The sequence below is a fragment of the Pseudophryne corroboree genome, chromosome 2 (genome assembly GCF_028390025.1).
Source record: "Pseudophryne corroboree isolate aPseCor3 chromosome 2, aPseCor3.hap2, whole genome shotgun sequence".
Taxonomy (NCBI): Eukaryota; Metazoa; Chordata; class Amphibia; order Anura; family Myobatrachidae; genus Pseudophryne; species Pseudophryne corroboree.
The window spans coordinates 914432010-914450595 of record NC_086445.1 but is presented as its reverse complement, the minus strand read 5'-3'; the positions used below and the strand labels follow the sequence as shown (position 1 = coordinate 914450595).

General features: G+C 46.2%; 1 protein-coding gene across 2 annotated transcripts in view; it reads right to left on the bottom strand.

Moving 5' to 3' along the window:
- The window catches only part of DPH1 (diphthamide biosynthesis 1), a 552655-nt gene that overhangs the window by 131220 nt on the left and 402849 nt on the right, over positions 1 to 18586 (bottom strand). For both annotated transcript variants that reach the window (XM_063956121.1, XM_063956120.1), the window contains exon 6: positions 11973 to 12094. In XM_063956121.1, the coding sequence (XP_063812191.1) occupies positions 11973 to 12094 (122 nt within the window). The remainder of the gene's footprint in view (positions 1 to 11972; positions 12095 to 18586) is intronic.

Below are 18586 nucleotides of genomic sequence, written 5' to 3'. Positions count from 1 at the left end.
TATCATTTCCGCCATTATCTTGGTGAACATTCTCAAGGCCGTGGAGAGCAAACGGTAACCTCTGAAATTGGTAATGACAATCCCGTACCGTAATTCTGAGGTACGCCTGATGAGGTGGATAAATGGGGACCTGAAGGTATGCATCCTTTATGTCCCGAGTCACCTTTCAGGCTTGCAATAACCGCTCTTAGCGATTCCAACTTGAACTTGAACCTTTTCAGGTATATGTTCAGGGATTTTAAATTCAATATGGGTCCGACCGAACAGTCAGGTTACGGGACTACAACATGGTCGAATAATAACCCCTTCCTTGTTGAAGGAGGGGAACCTTGACCAACGCCTGTTGAAGAAACTATTTGTGAATTGCAGTTAACACTGTTTCCCTCTCGTGGGGGGAAGCCGGCAGGGCCGTCGGTGAGGGGGCATCTTCTCAAAGTCCAGCTTATATCCCTGAGACACAATATCGATCGCCCAGAGATCTAACAGGGAGTGAACCCACTTGTGGCTGAACTTACGAAGGCGTGCCCCCACCGGGCCTAGCTCCGCCTGTGGAGCCCCAGCGACATGCGGTGGATTTTTGTAGAGGCCGGGGAGGACTTCTGTTCCTGGGAACTAGCTGTGTTGTGCAGCTTCTTTCCTCTGCCGCCGCCTCTGGCAAGAAAGGACGCACCTCGGACTTTCTTGTTGCTTTATTCGAAAGGCTGCATTTGAAAATGTCGTGCTTTCTTAGGCTGTGCAGGAATATAAGGCAAAATATTAGAATTTACCAGCTAAAGCTGCGGAGACCAGGTCCGAGAACCCTTCTCCACACAATCCTCAGCCTTCCATATGCCTCTTAAGTCGGCATCATCTGTCCATTGCATATTCTACAGGACACGTCAAGCAGAAATCGACATAGCTTTGACTCCAGGACCCAGTATACTCATGTCTCTTTGGGCATGTTTTATATATATATATATATATATATATATCTATCTATCTATCTATCTCTTAAGACAGCATCTTCAATATGTATATATCTATATATATATACATATATATATATATATATGCTTACTAGGGTCTCAATCTCTGCTGATAAGGTACCTGTCCACGCTGCCACAGCGCTATAAACCCATGCCGACACAATCGCCGGTCTGAGTAGTGTACTAGAATGTGACGCTATGTGCAGGATCCCTGAGAACAGCTAGTGCTACCGTCTGGGCAAACGTGACACCCTAGGGGAAGATTCCCATCACATCCTGGCCCTAGTGGGGAAAGGATACTGCCTGAGAATTCCTTGTGGGAAGCTGCAGTCTCTTGTCTGGAGATTCCCGTCCTTTTTCCTCATGAGAGGAGGGAAATTTACCTCAGCTTTCTTCCCCTTAACATGTGTACCCTTGTGTTAGGGACAAATGAGTCATCAGTGATATGCAAATCATCTTTTATTACAATAATCATATATTGAATACCTTTCAGCCATTTTGGCTGTAACTTTGCATTATCGTAGTCGACACTGGAGTCAAACTCCGTGTCGATATCAGTGTTTATTATTTTGGATAGTGAGCATTGAGAGACTCTGAAGGTCTCTGTGACATAGGGACAGACATAGGTAGATTTCCTGTCTGTTCTCTAATCTTTTGTGCAATAAATTCACCTTAGCACTTACACATATCCAAACAGGTGTCGGCGTTGTCGACGGAGACACCCTCTCACACACATATTTTCTCTATCTCCTCCTTAGGGGAGCCTTTTACCTCAGACATGTCGACACACGCGTACCGACACACCACACACACAGGGGATGCTCTATTTGAAGACAGTTCCCCCACAAGGCCCTTTGGAGAGACAGAGAGAGAGTATGCCAGCACACACCCCAGCGCTATATAACCCAGGGATTACACTACAACTCAGTGTTTACCCAGTAGCTAATGTATATACAAATTTGCGCCTAAATTTATGTGCCCCCCCCCCCTCTTTTCACCCTTTGTGTATCTGGATACTGCAGGGGAGAGCCTGGGGAGCTTCTTTCCAGCGGAGCTGTGAATAGAAAATGGCGCTGGTGTGCTGAGGAAGAAGGCCCCGCCCTCTCAGCGGCGGGCTTCTGTCCTGCTTTCTGTGTGAAAAAATGGCGGGGTTTTTTACATATATACAGTGCCTGACTGTATATATGTATGTTATGCCAAAAAGGTACTTCAATTGCTGCCCAGGGTGCCCCCCCCCCAGCGCCCTGCACCCTACAGTGACCGGAGTGTGAAAGTGTGCTGGGAGCAATGGCGCACAGCTGCAGTGCTGTGCGCTACCTTAAATGAAGACAGGAGTCTTCAGCCGCCGTTTTCGCCGTCTTCAAGCTTCTGTTCTTCTGGCTCTGCAAGGGGGACGGCGGCGCGGCTCCGGGAACGGACGATCGAGGACAGATGCCTGTGTTCGAACCCTCTGGAGCTAATGGTGTCCAGTAGCCTAAGAAGCGCAACCTAGCTGTAGACAGGTAGGTTTGCTTCTCTCCCCTCAGTCCCTTGTAGCAGTGAGTCTGTTGCCAGCAGAAGCTCACTGAAAATAAAAAACCTAACAAATACTTTCTTTTACTAGCAGGCTCAGGAGAGCCCACTAGGAGCACCCAGCTCTGGCCGGGCACAGATTCTAACTGAGGTCTGGAGGAGGGGCATAGAGGGAGGAGCCAGTGCACACCAGATAGTACCTAATCTTTCTTTAGAGTGCCCAGTCTCCTGCGGAGCCCGTCTATTCCCCATGGTCCTTACGGAGTCCCCAGCATCCACTAGGACGTTAGAGAAATGTATTTTTACTACAAAAGATTTTAACACAGGCAAATGAACTAAATAAATGGGAAAGATTTTTTTTTTATAATTGAATAAAATTAATTATCACGCGGCAACGACAGGTTGGCACTGATAATGTTAGCTAAAAGCTGCCACCCTGTTCCTTTAATTAAGGGACTCCCTTACTCGCAGTTCATTCGAGTAAGGCGCATAACTTCCGACATTAAGCAGGCAGAGATTCAGATTGATGCATTACTTGAGAAATTCCTGAATCGTGGGTATGACTTTGCTCAGTTGCATCAAATTAAGGCCAAGGTCCTAAATATCGATAGAATGTCTTTATTACATTCTAATACTAAACCAAAGAAGTTCATCTTACCCTGGGTTACTCAGTATACACCAACCAGCCCTGGCATTAATAAAATAGCCAAAAGTTTATGGACAATTATTAAATCTGACCCGCATTGTGGTCTCACTGATACTCAATTACTGCCTTGCTATAAGCGGGGACGTAATATCCGTGATGTCTTGGTTAAAGCAGACATAACTGAACCCACTCCTAGTATTTATCGTGGCAAAACAGGCTGTATTAGGTGCACATGTGTAACTTGCAAATATTTGATTCCAGGTGACATATTTTACCACCCGCATAATGGTAAACCATTACATATCAAGTATATGCTCACTTGTAATTCCACCTTTACTGTCTATCAAATTTTGTGCCCGTGTGGCCTATCTTATATAGGCAAGACGAAACGTCCCTTTAAGGAACGGATGGCAGCACACCGCTCAGCTATTAAAGCTGCATTATCTACGGGTAAGAGTGAACAGCCTGTCGCGAGACATTTCGCAAGGGCTGCACACAATCTTACCATGTTGAAATACAGAATGATTGACCATGTCCCACATTCCATACGTGGGGGTAACCGCGGCCTCAAATTATTACAGTGCGAGGCTCGCTGGATATTTCGCTTGGGTACTTTGGCCCCCAGGGGCCTTAATGAGCACTCTGGAATTAACTTATTGGCCTCACTTGGTTGATTTATATTCATGTATAGTTTATCTTGCATGTTTATTAGATTGCTTTAATGTAGTTGATGTTGAATTTTATCTGTATTGATTTTGTATATCCTCCTATGTATCAATTTGCATATATGTAGGAGCATGTTCTATATTACGGTTCTCATCCTGATATTGTTTAACATTATGTAGAGTCTAACTGTTGGATAGCAGTATAGCCACTGCATGTGCCTTTGTCAATTGTATCAGCTTAGTATTTCATTGGTATAACTTTAAAGCCTTATTATGATCTTAGATATCAGTCTAACTCAAGGTGCACCGGCTGCTTTTAGTATTGTTGTATGTTTCTATGGTTATGGTGTATCTGTCACTTGTCATACGATGTTGCCTCAGGCGCGGCCGCCGGGTGTGCAGTCCCGCTGCGGTGCTCGGCGTTACACGTGGTGCTATGGGTATTTAAGGTAAGATTCTTTGTATTGCATGTTATTACCTGACGAAAATGCCGTTTTGATTACAAGGCATTGAAACGTTGTTATCAATACAGTGTCAGTTTCAAATTCCTTGGAGTGCCGCACCACCAGCTTGCTATTTGTTCGTCTTCTGTGAGGGCACCCAGGTTGCAAACATCATAAGTGGCTGTGCCGGTTTACCACCTCTGTCTATATATATATATATATATATATATATATATATACATACATACATATACATACATACATACATACATACACACACACACACACACACACACACACACACACACACACACATATATATACAGATGACCTATTCGGAATCACCACTAAAAGTTACCCCAAAATCGCTCTAATATGATTGGTAATACAATGAATGTTGATCAATGTAATTATTTCACATTCTCTAACATTATTATTCTCTTATACAGGTTTATGGGTTACTCAATGCATGGGTTACTTAGAGAAAAAAACAACCACAAATGTTATGAATCGCTTCAATGAATCTCTGGAGGGACGACAAACTAATTAATCACTATTATGAAAAACAAAAAATGAGGAGGGTAACTTGTATCAGGCAGTACCTCCATACAACAAAGCCTGTATAATGGAACAGCAGCATTATTTAGCTTCATTCCTAAGAGTTTGTACAGAACATTCTAAGGGAGGAATTACAAGCAGGGCGCTCATTATTTTACTATATTCACATACTGCAGTACCATAATTATTTGTATTGTCTTCATACTCATTGTAGCGCTCAGTGGAATATATTGGCATGCTTAAAATTAAAATGAGAATGTAACTTCAACTAAATAAAAATGAAAATAACTGAATTGGTGTTGGGAAACACAGTCAGCCAAAGTTAACAATAATCATTTCAAAATGCATTAAAATGAGAAAAGAAAAGAAATGTAAAAAAGCTATACTTATTGACCATTATGTTAAAAACATAAAGTAGCTATTCAAACCTTAGACATTTTAAAAATGTTCTTAGACCATGAACTCAAGACCACAATCAGCGAAATTATATAAACAGATTTTGAAGACCTTTAATATCCACCAGGGCACGGTTATATGATATAGGATATTATACAGGATATGGATCCACCAACTGAGTGGGAATACCGGACGGGTGTTGGGATTCTGGCTGTCGATCTCCTGAACGCCGGGATTCCGACAGCCGGTATACTGACTGCATCCCAGGCACGGTCAAGTCCCTCATAAAAGGAATGTTGAGGACATGCCACATCTGTGATTAGTCTAGAAAATGCTGCCCTCCAAAATGGATATCCGTGGACAGAGGGCGTAAAGATGTCTGTGATAATTCACAGTTACAATATTCCATGATAGAGATGGGAGAAACTGCCCACAGAACAGTAAGCCAGATACTACACAAAACTGCACAGGTACAGTAGGTGGATGTTAATGTCAACCACAGAAAAATATAAAAAATATTTTGTATTACCACCAAAAAGTCACCTACAGTGTAAACCATGTGTTGGCGCCGGATAGTGAATGCTCTCAAGAGACCTAGGGGTCTATTCATGAAGCAGTGAAAAGTGTGGAGAAGTGAGCCAGTGGAGAAGTTGCCCATGGCAACCAATCAGCATTGACGTAACATTTAAAATTTGCATACTATAAAATTATACAGAGCAGCTGATTGGTTGCCATGGGCAACTTCTCCACTGGCTCACTTCTCCACTCTTTTCACTGCTTCATGAATAGACCCCCTAGAATGAACTTTTTGGCCTCAACTTCAAGTGCTATGTTTATCACAACCTAATATTGATCATCATCAGAAGAACAAACTTCCTACTGTGAGGCATAATGAAAATAAGAATTTACTTACCGGTAATTCTATTTCTCGTAGTCCGTAGTGGATGCTGGGTACTCCGTAAGGACCATGGGGTATAGACGGGCTCCGCAGGAGACTGGGCACTCTTAAAAGAAAGATTAGGTACTATATCTGGTGTGCACTGGCTCCTCCCTCTATGCCCCTCCTCCAGACCTCAGTTAGGGAAACTGTGCCCGGAAGAGCTGACATTACTAGGAAAGGATTTGGAATCCAGGGTAAGACTCATACCAGCCACACCAATCACACCGTACAACTCGTGATAACTATAGCCAGTTAACAGTATGAACAATAACTGAGCCTCTCTCAACAGATGGCTCATACAATAACCCTTTAGTTAAGCAATAACTATATACATGTATTGCAGAGAGTCCGCACTTGGGACGGGCTCCCAGCATCCACTACGGACTACGAGAAATAGAATTACCGGTGAGTAAATTCTTATTTTCTCTGACGTCCTAGTGGATGCTGGGTACTCCGTAAGGACCATGGGGATTATACCAAAGCTCCCAAACGGGCGGGAGAGTGCGGATGACTCTGCAGCACCGAATGAGCAAACTCAAGGTCCTCCTTAGCCAGGGTATCAAACTTGTAGAATTTTGCAAAAGTGTTTGAACCCGACCAAGTAGCAGCTCGGCAAAGTTGTAAAGCCGAGACCCCTCGGGCAGCCGCCCAAGAGCAGCCCACCTTCCTCGTGGAATGGGCTTTTACTGATTTAGGATGCGGCAGTCCAGCCGCAGAATGTGCAAGCTGAATCGTGCTACAGATCCAGCGAGCAATAGTCTGCTTTGAAGCAGGAGCACCCACCTTTTTGGGTGCATGCAGGATAAATAGCGAGTCAGTTTTTCTGACTCTAGCCGTCCTGGAAACATAAAGTTTCAGGGCCCGGACTACGTCCAGCAACTTGGAATCCTCCAAGTCCCTAGTAGCCGCAGGCACCACAATAGGTTGGTTCAAATGAAACGATGATACCACCTTAGGGAGAAATTGGGGACGAGTCCTCCATTCTGCCCTTTCCATATGGAAGATCAGATATGGGCTTTTACATGACAAAGCCGCCAATTCTGACACACGCCTAGTCCAAGCTAAGGCCAAAAGCATGACCACTTTCCACGTGAGATATTTTAGCTCCACGGTCTTAAGTGGCTCAAACCAGTGGGATTTTAGGAATCCAACACACGTTAAGATCCCAAGGTGCCACTGGAGGCACAAAAAGGGCTGAATATGCAGCACCCCTGTAACAACGTCCGAACTTCAGGCAGTGAAGCCAGTTCTTTTTGAGAGAAAAAGGGATAGGGCCGAAATCTTGGCCTTTATGGATCCTAATTTTAGGCCCATAGTCACTCCTGACAGTAGGAAGTGCAGGAATCGACCCCCCTGGAATTCCTCTGTAGGACCTTCCCGGTCACACACCAAGCAACCTATTTTCGCCATATACAGTGAAAAAGTCTTGCTGTCACGTCTTTCCTAGCCTTTATCAGCGTAGGAATAACTGCATCCGGAATGCCCTTTTCCGCTAGGATCCGGCGTTCAACCGCCATGCCGTCCAACGCAGCCGCGGTAAGTCTTGGATCAGACAGGGTCCCTGTTGCAACATGTCCTGACTGAGAGGCAGAGGCCATGGGTCCTCTGAAAGCATTTCTTGCAGTTCTGGGTACCGAGTCCTTCTTGGCCAATCCGGAGCAAAGAATATTATTCACACTCCTCCGTTTATTACAATTCTCAGCCCTTGGGTCTGAGAGGAAGAGGAGGGAATATATAGACTGACTGGAAAACCCACGGTGTTACTAGTGCGACCACAGCTATCGCCTGAGAGTCCCTTGACCCAGCGTAAAACCTTTTTTTATCTTTTTATTGAGGTGGGACGCCATGTAGTCCACCTGAGGCAGTTTCCATCAATTTGCAAAACTGCGTGAAGACTTCCTGATGAAGTCACCACTTTCCCGGGTGGAGGTCGTGTCCACTCCCGGAATGAACCGGTTGGTCGCGAAGCAGGAACTCCGCTTGACTTAGGGCGTTGTATATGGCCCTTAGTTCCAGGATATTGATGTGAAGGCAAGTCTGTTGGCTTGACCACAAACCTTGGAATTTTCTTCCCTGTGTAACTGCCCCCCACCCTCGGAGGCTTGCATCCGTGGTCACCAGGACCCAGTCCTGAATGCCGAATCTGCGGCCCTCGAGAAGGTGAGCACTCCGCAGCCACCACAGGAGAGACACCCTGGCCCTGGGGGATAGGGTGATTAACCGATGCATCTGAAGATGTGATCCGGACCACTTGTCCAGTAAGTTCCATTGTCCTTGCATGGAACCAGCCGAAGGGGATGGCCTCGTATGATGCCATCATCCTTCCCAGGACTCGAGTGCAGTGAAGCACTGACACCTGTTTTTGTTTTCAATAGATTCCTGACCAGTGTCATGAGCTCCTGAGCTCTCTCTATCGGGAGATAAACCCTCTTCTGGTCTGTGTCTAGGATCATGCCATGGCGAGGCAGATGAGCTGTAGGAACCAACTGCGACTTCGGAATATATAGAATCCAGTCATGTTGCCGTTTCACTTCCAGAGAAGGTGATACGCTGTCCAGCAACTGCTCTCTTGATCTCGCTTTTATAAGGAGATCATCCAAGTATGTGATAATAGTGACACCTTGCTTCCGCAGGAGCACCATCATATCCGCCATTACCTTGGTGAAATTGGTAATGACAATCCCGTACCTCAATTCTGAGGTACGCCTGATGAGGTGGATAAATGGGGACACGAAGGTATGCATCCCTTATGTCCCGATTCATTTCAGGCTTGCAATGACCGCTCTTAGCGATTCCATCTTGAACCTGAACCTTTTCAGGTATATGTTCAGGGATTTTAATTCAATATGGGTCTAACCGAACCGTCTGGTTTCGGGATTATAACATGGTCGAATAATAACACCCTCTTGTTGAAGGAGGGGACCCTTGACCACCACCTGTTGAAGATACAATTTACGAATTGCAGTTAACACTGGCTCCCTCTCTTGGGGGGAAGCCCGCCGGGTCCTCGTGAGGGGGCATCTTCTCACAGTCCAGCCTGTATCCCTGCGATACAATTTCTATTGCCCAGGGATCTAACAGGAAGTGAACCCACTTGTGGCTGAACTTACTAAGGCATGTCCCCACCGGGCCTAGCTCCGCCTGTGGAGCCCCAGCGACATGCGGTGGATTTTTGTAGAGGCCGGGGAGGACTTCTGTTCCTGGGGACTAGCTGTGTTGTACAGCTTCTTTCCTCTGCCCCCGGCTCTGACAAGAAAGGACGCACCTCAGACTTTCTTGTTTCTTTATTCGAAAAGCTGCATTTAATAATGTCATGTTTTCCTAGGCTGTGCAGGAATATAAGGCAAAATATCAGAATTACCAGCTATAGCTGTGGAGACCAGGCCCGAGAACCTTTCTCCACACAATCCTCAGCCTTCCATATGCCTCTTAAGTCGGCATCATCTGTCCAATGTATATTCTACAGGACACGTCAAGCAGAAATCGACATAAGCTTTTGTCTCTAGGACCCAGTATACTCATGTCCCTTTGGGCATGCTTTATAATTATATATCTATCACTTAAGACAGCATCTTAAAATATTTATATGCATACTAGGGTCTCAATCTCTGCTGATAAGGTACCTGTCCACGCTGCCACAGTGCTATAAACCCATGCCGACACAATCGCCGGTCTGGGTAGTATACTAGAATGTGCACACTATCTGCAGGATCCCTGAGAATAGCTAGTGCAAACAGGACACCCAAGGGGAAGATTCTCAACATATCCTGGCCCTAGTGGGGAAAGGATACAGCCTGAGAATTCTCTTGTGGGAAGCTGCCGTCTCTTGTCTGGAGATTCCCGCTCTTTTTCCTCATGAGAGGAGGGAAATTTACCTCAGCATTCTTCCCCTTAACATGTGTACTCTCGTGTCAGGGACAGATAAGTCATCAGTGATATGCAAATCATCTTTTATTCCAATAATCATATATTGAATATCTTTTAGCCCTCTTGGCTGTAACTTTGCATTATCGTAGTCGACAGTGGAGTTAAACTCCGTGTCGATACTTTGTTATTTTGGATAGTGAACATAGAGAGACTCTGAAGGTCTCTGTGACATAGGGACAGACCAGGGTAGATTTCCTTTCTGTTCCCTAACCTTTTGTGCAATAATTTTACCTCAGCACTTACACATATCCAAACAGGTGTCGGCGTTGTTGACGGAGACACCCTGCCACACACTTATCCGCTCTATCACCTCCTTAGAGGAGCCTTTTACCTCAGACATGTCGACACACGCGTACCGACAAACCACACACACAGGGGATGCTCTATTTGAAGACAGTTCCCCCACCAGGCCCTTTGGAGAGACAGAGAGAGAGTATGCCAGCACACACCACAGCGCTATATAATACAGGGATGTACACTATACTGAGTGATTTTTCCCCTATAGCAGCTTATATACACAGTTTTGCGCCTAAATTTATGTGCCCCCCCTCTCTTTTTTACCCTTTGTGTACCAGGATACTGCAGGGGAGAGCCTGGGGAGCTTCCTTCCAGCTGAGCTGTGAAGAGAAAATGGCGCCGGTGTACTGAGGAAGAAGGCCCGGCCCCCTCAGCGGCGGGCTTCTGTCCTTTTATGTACTTTAATGGCAGGGGTTAATGCACATATACAGTTTATCAGGCTGTATTATGTGCTTTTCGCTAAGTAGGGTAATCTAATTGCTGCCCAGGGCGCCCCCCCCCCCAGCGCCCTGCACCCATCAGTGACCGGAGTGTGTGGTGTGCTAAGGGAGCAATGGCGCACAGCTGCAGTGCTGTGCGCTACCTTAATGAAGACCGGAGTCTTCAGCCGCCGATTTTCAACTTCTCGTCGTTCTTCTGGCTCTGCAAGGGGGACGGCGGCGCGGCTCCGGGACCGGACGACCGAGGACTGGGCCTGTGTTCGATCCCCTTTGAGCTAATGGTGTCCAGTAGCCTTAGAAGCCCAAGCTAGCTGCAAGCAGGTAGGTTCGCTTCTCTCCCCTCAGTCCCACGTAGCAGTGAGTCTGTTGCCAGCAGATCTCACTGAAAATAAAAAACCTAACAAATACTTTCTTTTCTAGGAAGCTCAGGAAAGCCTCTAGGGTGCAACCAGCTCTGGCCGGGCACAGATGCTAACTGAGGTCTGGAGGAGGGGCATAGAGGGAGGAGCCAGTGCACACCAGATATAGTACCTAATCTTTCTTTTAAGAGTGCCCAGTCTCCTGCGGAGCCCGTCTATACCCCATGGTCCTTACGGAGTACCCAGCATCCACTAGGACGTCAGAGAAAGCAGCACAATACAATGGGGATTATTCTTTGCTTAACCTCTAGAAGATTTGTCAACAAAGAAGGCAAATTGGATGAAGAAAGGTAAAGACCTATCTTAGGAGAAACATCCTGCTACTTAAGGCTTGAGAGGCCTTCTACACGAGACAAGATTTGTCCTAGTCAATGCCCAGCCTTAAAACCAGAGACACTCTTTCAACCTGATGGAACGCGGACAACAGTGCAAAGAAGGGTGAGCAAAAACCCAGAGCTGTAATGTATATAAAGGTGCTTGCACCAAGTATGAAAACAAGGTAAATAATGATGTTATTTTCTGCTGATCATTGCGAACAATATTTCTAGTTACTATAGGCATTAAATGGAATGGAGAGAAACACTTCATTAATAATTGCTTTTACATAGTACAATACTCCCACCAGTGAAGGACCTCATTTGCATACATTTACTGTTCTTATGCTTGAAATCCCAGTTTGCAGGGAGAGTGTTTGATCATTAACACGGTTAATGGTGCAAGTTTCACGATGGAATTCAGAAACAGCTAAAAGACGCGTTACTTACACAACAGCATCCATAGACGTCTCAAGTCGTGGGGAAGTGCAGCCCAGGATTTCCCCTGGTGACAGTGGCTTACTCTGGGGGATGGTCACCTTGTACTCTGAGTGCAGGGCCTGCACAGCTGCCTGAAGATTTAAGCAAAGAGAGGGGATTGTTCAGTAAAGAATGGCATGTACAGACAACCCTGGGCAAAAGTAAAACGTATACAGATGTGTCCTCTTACATCCTTGCTGCAGTCACTCTAAACAGCCCTTGAAGTCGCACTATACCGTGGCGGGACTCGGTGTTGCTGAGTGTCCTTCTTTTATAGGCATGCCTTTATCCTGTGTGGAATCGCGAGCTCTATCTGCATCCAAAATGCCACATTACCGTGTTTTCCATGAACACACTTTAGCATAGACTTTTGTATAAAAACGCAGTAGCAGTCACACACAGAATATAGGCATGCTGCATATCTTTTTAATCAGCAGAAGCTGCTTGTGCGTCCTATTACATTACATTGCCTCTAAGATGCATTTTCACAGAAAAAAATGTAAAAAAGGCGAGTATGTAACGCGACTTGTAACGCACGAACCATAGACGTAAGAGGACACATCTGTATCAGTATAAAACGTAAGCAATGCACACGGTGAATAAAAACCCTTTCATCGCAAACTACTACTAAAATTTTCCCTAAAATTAAAGTACACTCCTTCTCAATAGACTAGAAGGATTTTGTTATATTAACATTGTACTGATTAGATATATTTAATGTACCTGTTAACAATGCTACTCGCTGCGTCGAGTAATTATATTTATATAATAGTCATTTTTCTATTATGAATTGGAATGCTTACTTCATTTTCCCTATAAATGTAGAAAACCTTAAAAATTAGCAATTAATTAGTCACTATTAATATCTTTTCTCCCATCCAAAACTCCACTTGTAACATGAGATAACCCACAGGCCTGGCAAGCGACATTAAAGAACCCCTCGGAGATTCAAATCCAGTATCCGCAACATGGGAGCCCAAACCGAGCACGATTAAACTACAGCAAAAAGTTAAGCACAAAAGATAAGATGTATAAGGTGTCCCAAGAAGCTTACTTTGCATATTTAACGGATTATGAATAAAAGCCGCCTTTCATGTCTCACCTGAGTGAAAGCGATCCAGTTATACCCACACAAAACAATAATAAATTACTTTACAACATCAAAAAAGGACTTTGCATTGCCGGTGTACTAAAACCATTTGTAATGATCATTTTGCTGCTTTCCTCAAAGCGGTCTCACATCTACCTAGTAATAAGCAAGGGATGTGACAAGCTGAACGCAAATACTTATGGAACAGAGGAATGGACCAGGCTTTTTCTGATGTACTGTATTACGACACTGGGGAAAGGGACACATCTGTACAGTATTTGGACAAACAAATGACTGAGAAACAGAAAAAAGAACTTTGAGTCATTACAGTCTGTTTTGTTTCTAATTTAATGACCAATTACGTGAAACAAGCCCAAAAAACAGCCGCAGATATAAAATGTATAATGTACAGATGTGTCATCATTTACCCACGCCAACATGCCATGCTGCGCAAAACACAGGACGCAAGTGAGCCACGCCGAGCAGTGTGTCGTCGTTTTCGCTCTACTGTGCATCTTAATTGCAATGCGACAAAGCCGCTTCACAAGTCTAAACTGATTACTTTGATATTCAACATTGTATATCCGTGAGCTAGAGTCTGAATCTGTATATGAAGCACAAATTAACTTGCCACGAGCCTGGCCTACACCCTCATTCATTCCCACACTGGCACACATTGAACATGTCATGGTCAACTGGTGGAGAATGATGAAGTGTCTTCCTTTTCTACTCTATAGAAGCAATGGACTTAGGCAAATAGAGAGATTTGGTAATATTTCCAAGTGAAACATTTCCTACAAACTATCGCAGGCAGAACTCACTTTCTAGAGATCTCGCCCCCTTTGAATCTCTATGTACCGCTCCTATCCAGCCTGGACATACTCTTTCTGAGATATATATATATATATATATATATATATATATATTTATACACACAAACACACACACACACACACACACACACACACACACACACACACACACATATATATACACACACATGGTTGACTGAAGTTCAGTTTAGTACTCCCTCTACTATTACCATGGATTGGGAGAGGGAACAGAGGGGTCTATTCATGAAGCAGTGAAAAGTGTGAAGTGAGCCAGTGGAGAAGTTGCCCATTGCAACCAATCAGTACTGAAGTAACATTAATAATTTGCATACTATACAATTGTACGGAGCAGCTGATTGGTTGCCATGGCCAACTTTTCAACTGGCTCACTTCTCTATACTTTTCACTGCTTCATCAATAGACCCCAGAGACTCAATATCACTGGCCAACCGTGGGAAATTTTTTCCTATACACTCATGTTTCCTAACAAAAGGTGGGGTGCAGTGCCGTACCTAGACATTTTGGTGCCCTGTGCCATAAAAATAATTGGTGCCCCCCATATATAAAAAAAAAAAAAAAGGGAATGTTTGCTCCGAAGGCGCAGGGCAAAATATAGGGACATGAGGAAGGGTTGTGGCCACAGAATAGTGCCAATCCACATTACACCGCACGGTAGAGTCCATTATTCACATTACACTGCACAGTAGTACCTCTTATACACGTTACGCCAGGCAGAGCCCATTACAACCATCACGCCGGTAGTACCCCTTATACACGTTACGCCAGGTAGTACCCCTTATACATGTTACGCCTGGCAGAGTCCCTTATACACATTACGCCAGGTAGTACACCTTATACATGTTACGCCTGGCAGAGTCCATTATACACATTACACCAGGTAGTACCCCTTATACATATTACGACAGGCAGAGTCCGCTATACACGTTACACCAGGTAGTACCCCTTACACACATTACACCAGGTGGAACTCTTTCTACACATTATGCCTGGTAGAGCCCCTTAAACACATTTTGCGAGGTAGAGCCCCTTATACACATTCCTCCAGGTCCCTTATACACATTACATGTGATGATGGACGGGAAGTTCAGCTGTGGCGCTGCCTGCTGCCTGGCTACATACTTAGAAGTAGCTTGCGGCAGACGGACAATAATAGTGCAGTGGCGCAGCAGTGTGTGTGTTGCCGGCTGTTTTGTGCCCACAGTGAATATATGCGCTGTGGGCCAGCACCACTGGCACAGCCCTAGTAACGGCCCTGTGCCCCAGTTCTGTGTATAAACTACAGTGCAGCATAGTGAAATAAAAGTGGGGCTATATTGCATATTGAAGCTACTGCTTGTAACCAGTAAATAAATAATGAGGCAGATAAATATAACATTGAGGGATAAATACAAACAAAAGTTACTAATTCTGAATGCAAGCTGTCTGGGTAGAAGCACAACGGTGGAGACTTGGTGTCCAGGTGGCTTTCTCTCCGCCTGACATTCCTGATGCTCCCCAGCCTCTGTTCAGCCGCCATCCTGCCTGTGGAACCTGCTCCCGACATCCTCTTGCTGTCCTCCACGGGAGTCCAACCCCCTCTCCTTATGCTGTGCGCGGCGCTTGCCGTTCGCTCCATATCATACCGCTGCCGCTCCATACACTGCTTTGTTAAGGACCATGCCAGCGCTATCAGCGTCTCTCTACAGTCTGACACAGCGCCTGGCTCAAAACACCACCGGGCACTGCATGAGCTTCTGCGCATGTACCACTGGCCGCACAAAGCTGAGGCTGAGCTAAACCGCAGGCGGTTGCGGGTGGCTGCGGGTGGTGCGCCCACAGGGCAAATGCACGGTGGGCAAGGCACCATCCACACACTGCTAGTTACTGCCCTGCCGGGGTGTACCAAAGGAACACGGTACATCATGCCACTTTGTCGCATTGATACTAATTGCATGTACTTCAAAATGAGCTGCAGCTGCTGGACTTCCGGGTCTATGACCCAGGAGTCCATGTGTGCATGCTCAGAACAGGCGGCTGCGGGGGATCCTGGGCGGAGACCCGGTGGACGGTGGTAAGTACATACGAAAATGCGGTAAAAACCCTGAAAACAGAGTTTGTACGGTATTTTCACTTAAGTACATCCCGTCCAAAGTGCCTCCGTTGTTGAGATACACTTTAAATCTGTTACTAGATGGTACAGATGCTCTTTGCAAAATGTTCTCTGGGCTCCTGAACTCGTGGCGTCATGGAGAAGCATCGGGTCTCCTTCCCATATTTGGTGGGATTGTTTTAAGATTAGTCAGTTTTGGTCTACAGGTATTAAGGTCACCAAAGTTGTTGTTGGAGAGTGTACGCCAGCTGATCCTGGGTCTTGGCTGCTTAATTTAATTGACCTACCCATTTCTAAATATAAGTAGTCTCTATTCTAAAACTTTGTCAAAGTGACGAGAGCTATAATTCCAGTTTACTGGAAGGCCCTCCACCCTCCCGCAATATCTATATGGTTTCACAGAATAGACATGTACATAGATATGGAGGATATAAATCTAGCCAGGATAGACGTCAAGAGTTTACCACAACATGGTTCGCCTGACTGGAGTACAAAGCATCTGGCAAAAATCAGAAATATTTGTCAAGAGAAAAAGTTTTGGTGACTATGTTACATTTGATTCTGGAGACGAAACTCGATGCTCATATACCTTTCTCTTACGTCCTAGAGCATGCTGGGGTCCATATCAGTACCATGGGGTATAGACGGGTCCACCAGGAGCCATTGGCACTTTAAGAGTTTAATAGTGTGGGCTGGCTCCTCCCTCTATGCCCCTCCTACCAGACTCAGTTAAGAAAATGTGCCTGGAGGAGCCGGTCACAGCTAGGGGAGCTCTACAGAGTTCTCTTAGGAAAAGTTTATTTTCTTTATTTCAGAGTTTGGTTTTTTACAGGGAGGCTGCTGGCGACAGCCTCCCTGCAGCATGGGACTGAGGGGGGGGGGAGCAGTGTCCGCCCTGCGGGGTCTTGAGCCACAGCCACCGCTGACTGGACGTTGAGCTCCAGAGGGGTCTGATCGCGCCCCGCCGCAGGGGAACGCTCGCCCCGGCAGGCAGCCGCCACCCCCTCGGGAGCTGAAGATGGCGAGTGAGTCACTGTCCCCCCTTGCAAGCTGGGGGACAGCGTGAAGAAGGCGGCTAGAGGGTTGTAGCGCGGTACTGCGGTGCGGGGGAGGGGGGGGGGGCGCCCTGAGCCAGCTTCGGACCCTACACTGACCATAAGCAGCCTGTCAGGGTCTACGGATCCAAGCCAGCATGAATTCCTCCGGCCAGTATAATCTTCATTGAGCGGGAAGACAGCGCCATTGAGGGGGCGGAGCTTCTCCTCAAAGAGGATCCAGCAGCGTTCAGCGCCATTTTCCAGCCTGCAGCTCACTGCCAGTGGATGCCAGGTCCCTCCTGAACGACTCCAGCTATCTGTACAGTACCAGCGGGTTGTAGAAGGGGGTGGGGGGGGGAGACTGTGTTAAGGCTGTGTCACCTATTAAGGGACTCAGTCAGCGCCGGTTTAGGGTCTCCTTATACTCTAACAGCGCTGTGTGTGGGTTGGCTCCAATCTCTGTCTCTCTCTGCCATTCTTGGGGGGAAAACTCTGTCTGCCCAGTACCCTGTGTGTTTGTGGGTGTGTGACAACATGTCTAGGGACACTGTTTCATATGCTGCAGAGGATTTGTCTTCCCAGGAAGACTCCATTCCATGTAATCAGGATTGCACTGTTTTAGCACAGATCCCAGCTGGAGAGCCAGAATGGTTAGTCTCTCTGAGGGGGACTATTTCTCAGATTTCTGATAGAGTTGCTAGGACTGAGCATGCCACTCAGGTCCTCCAGTCTTCTATGGTGGTATGGTCTGATTCTGCCTCCTCGGGGTCCCCTGCGGTACATTCTCACAAACGTGCACTTGCAATTATGCAGGATGACACGGACACCAACTCTGACGCTGCAGACGGTGACAGGGATGTGTTGAGGGGGACAGCATCACTTGCCAAGGGAGTGCAGTTGATGATTGAGGCTGTTAGGGATGTTTTACACATTTCGGACACAGCTCTGGAACAGGTGGAGGAGGCCTTCATTACAGATAATAAGAAGCCACCCCCTCACCTTACCGGCATCCAAAGAATTGAATGCTATCTTTGAAAAGGCGCGGGAAACTCCGGAAAAGAAACTCCAGATTCCCAAAAGGGTCTTGGTGGCTTTTCCCTTCCCAGAGGAAGATAGGAAGAGATGGAAGTCCCCGCCGATAGTCGACGCCTCTGTCTCCAGGCTGTCCAGACAGGTGGTATTACCGGTCCCGGGATCTACCGTGTTAAAGGACCCGGCAGATCGCAAGGTGGATGCTATGCTGAAATCCATTTACACGGCAAAGGGGCGATGTTGTGGCCTACTATAGCCTGTGCTTTGATTGCTAAAGCTATTGCCAGGTGGCCAATCACTCTGCAGGAGGAATCGACTACGCTGGACAAAGGTGACGTTGATTTATTTTTACGTAATATTCGTGATTCTGCAGGGTTCCTGGTGGATTCCATGAAGGACCTGGGTTCCATGGCTGCGGGGATCTCCTCCATGTCCGTCTCGGCTCGCAGAGGTCTATGGCTGCGCAACTGATCTGCGGACGC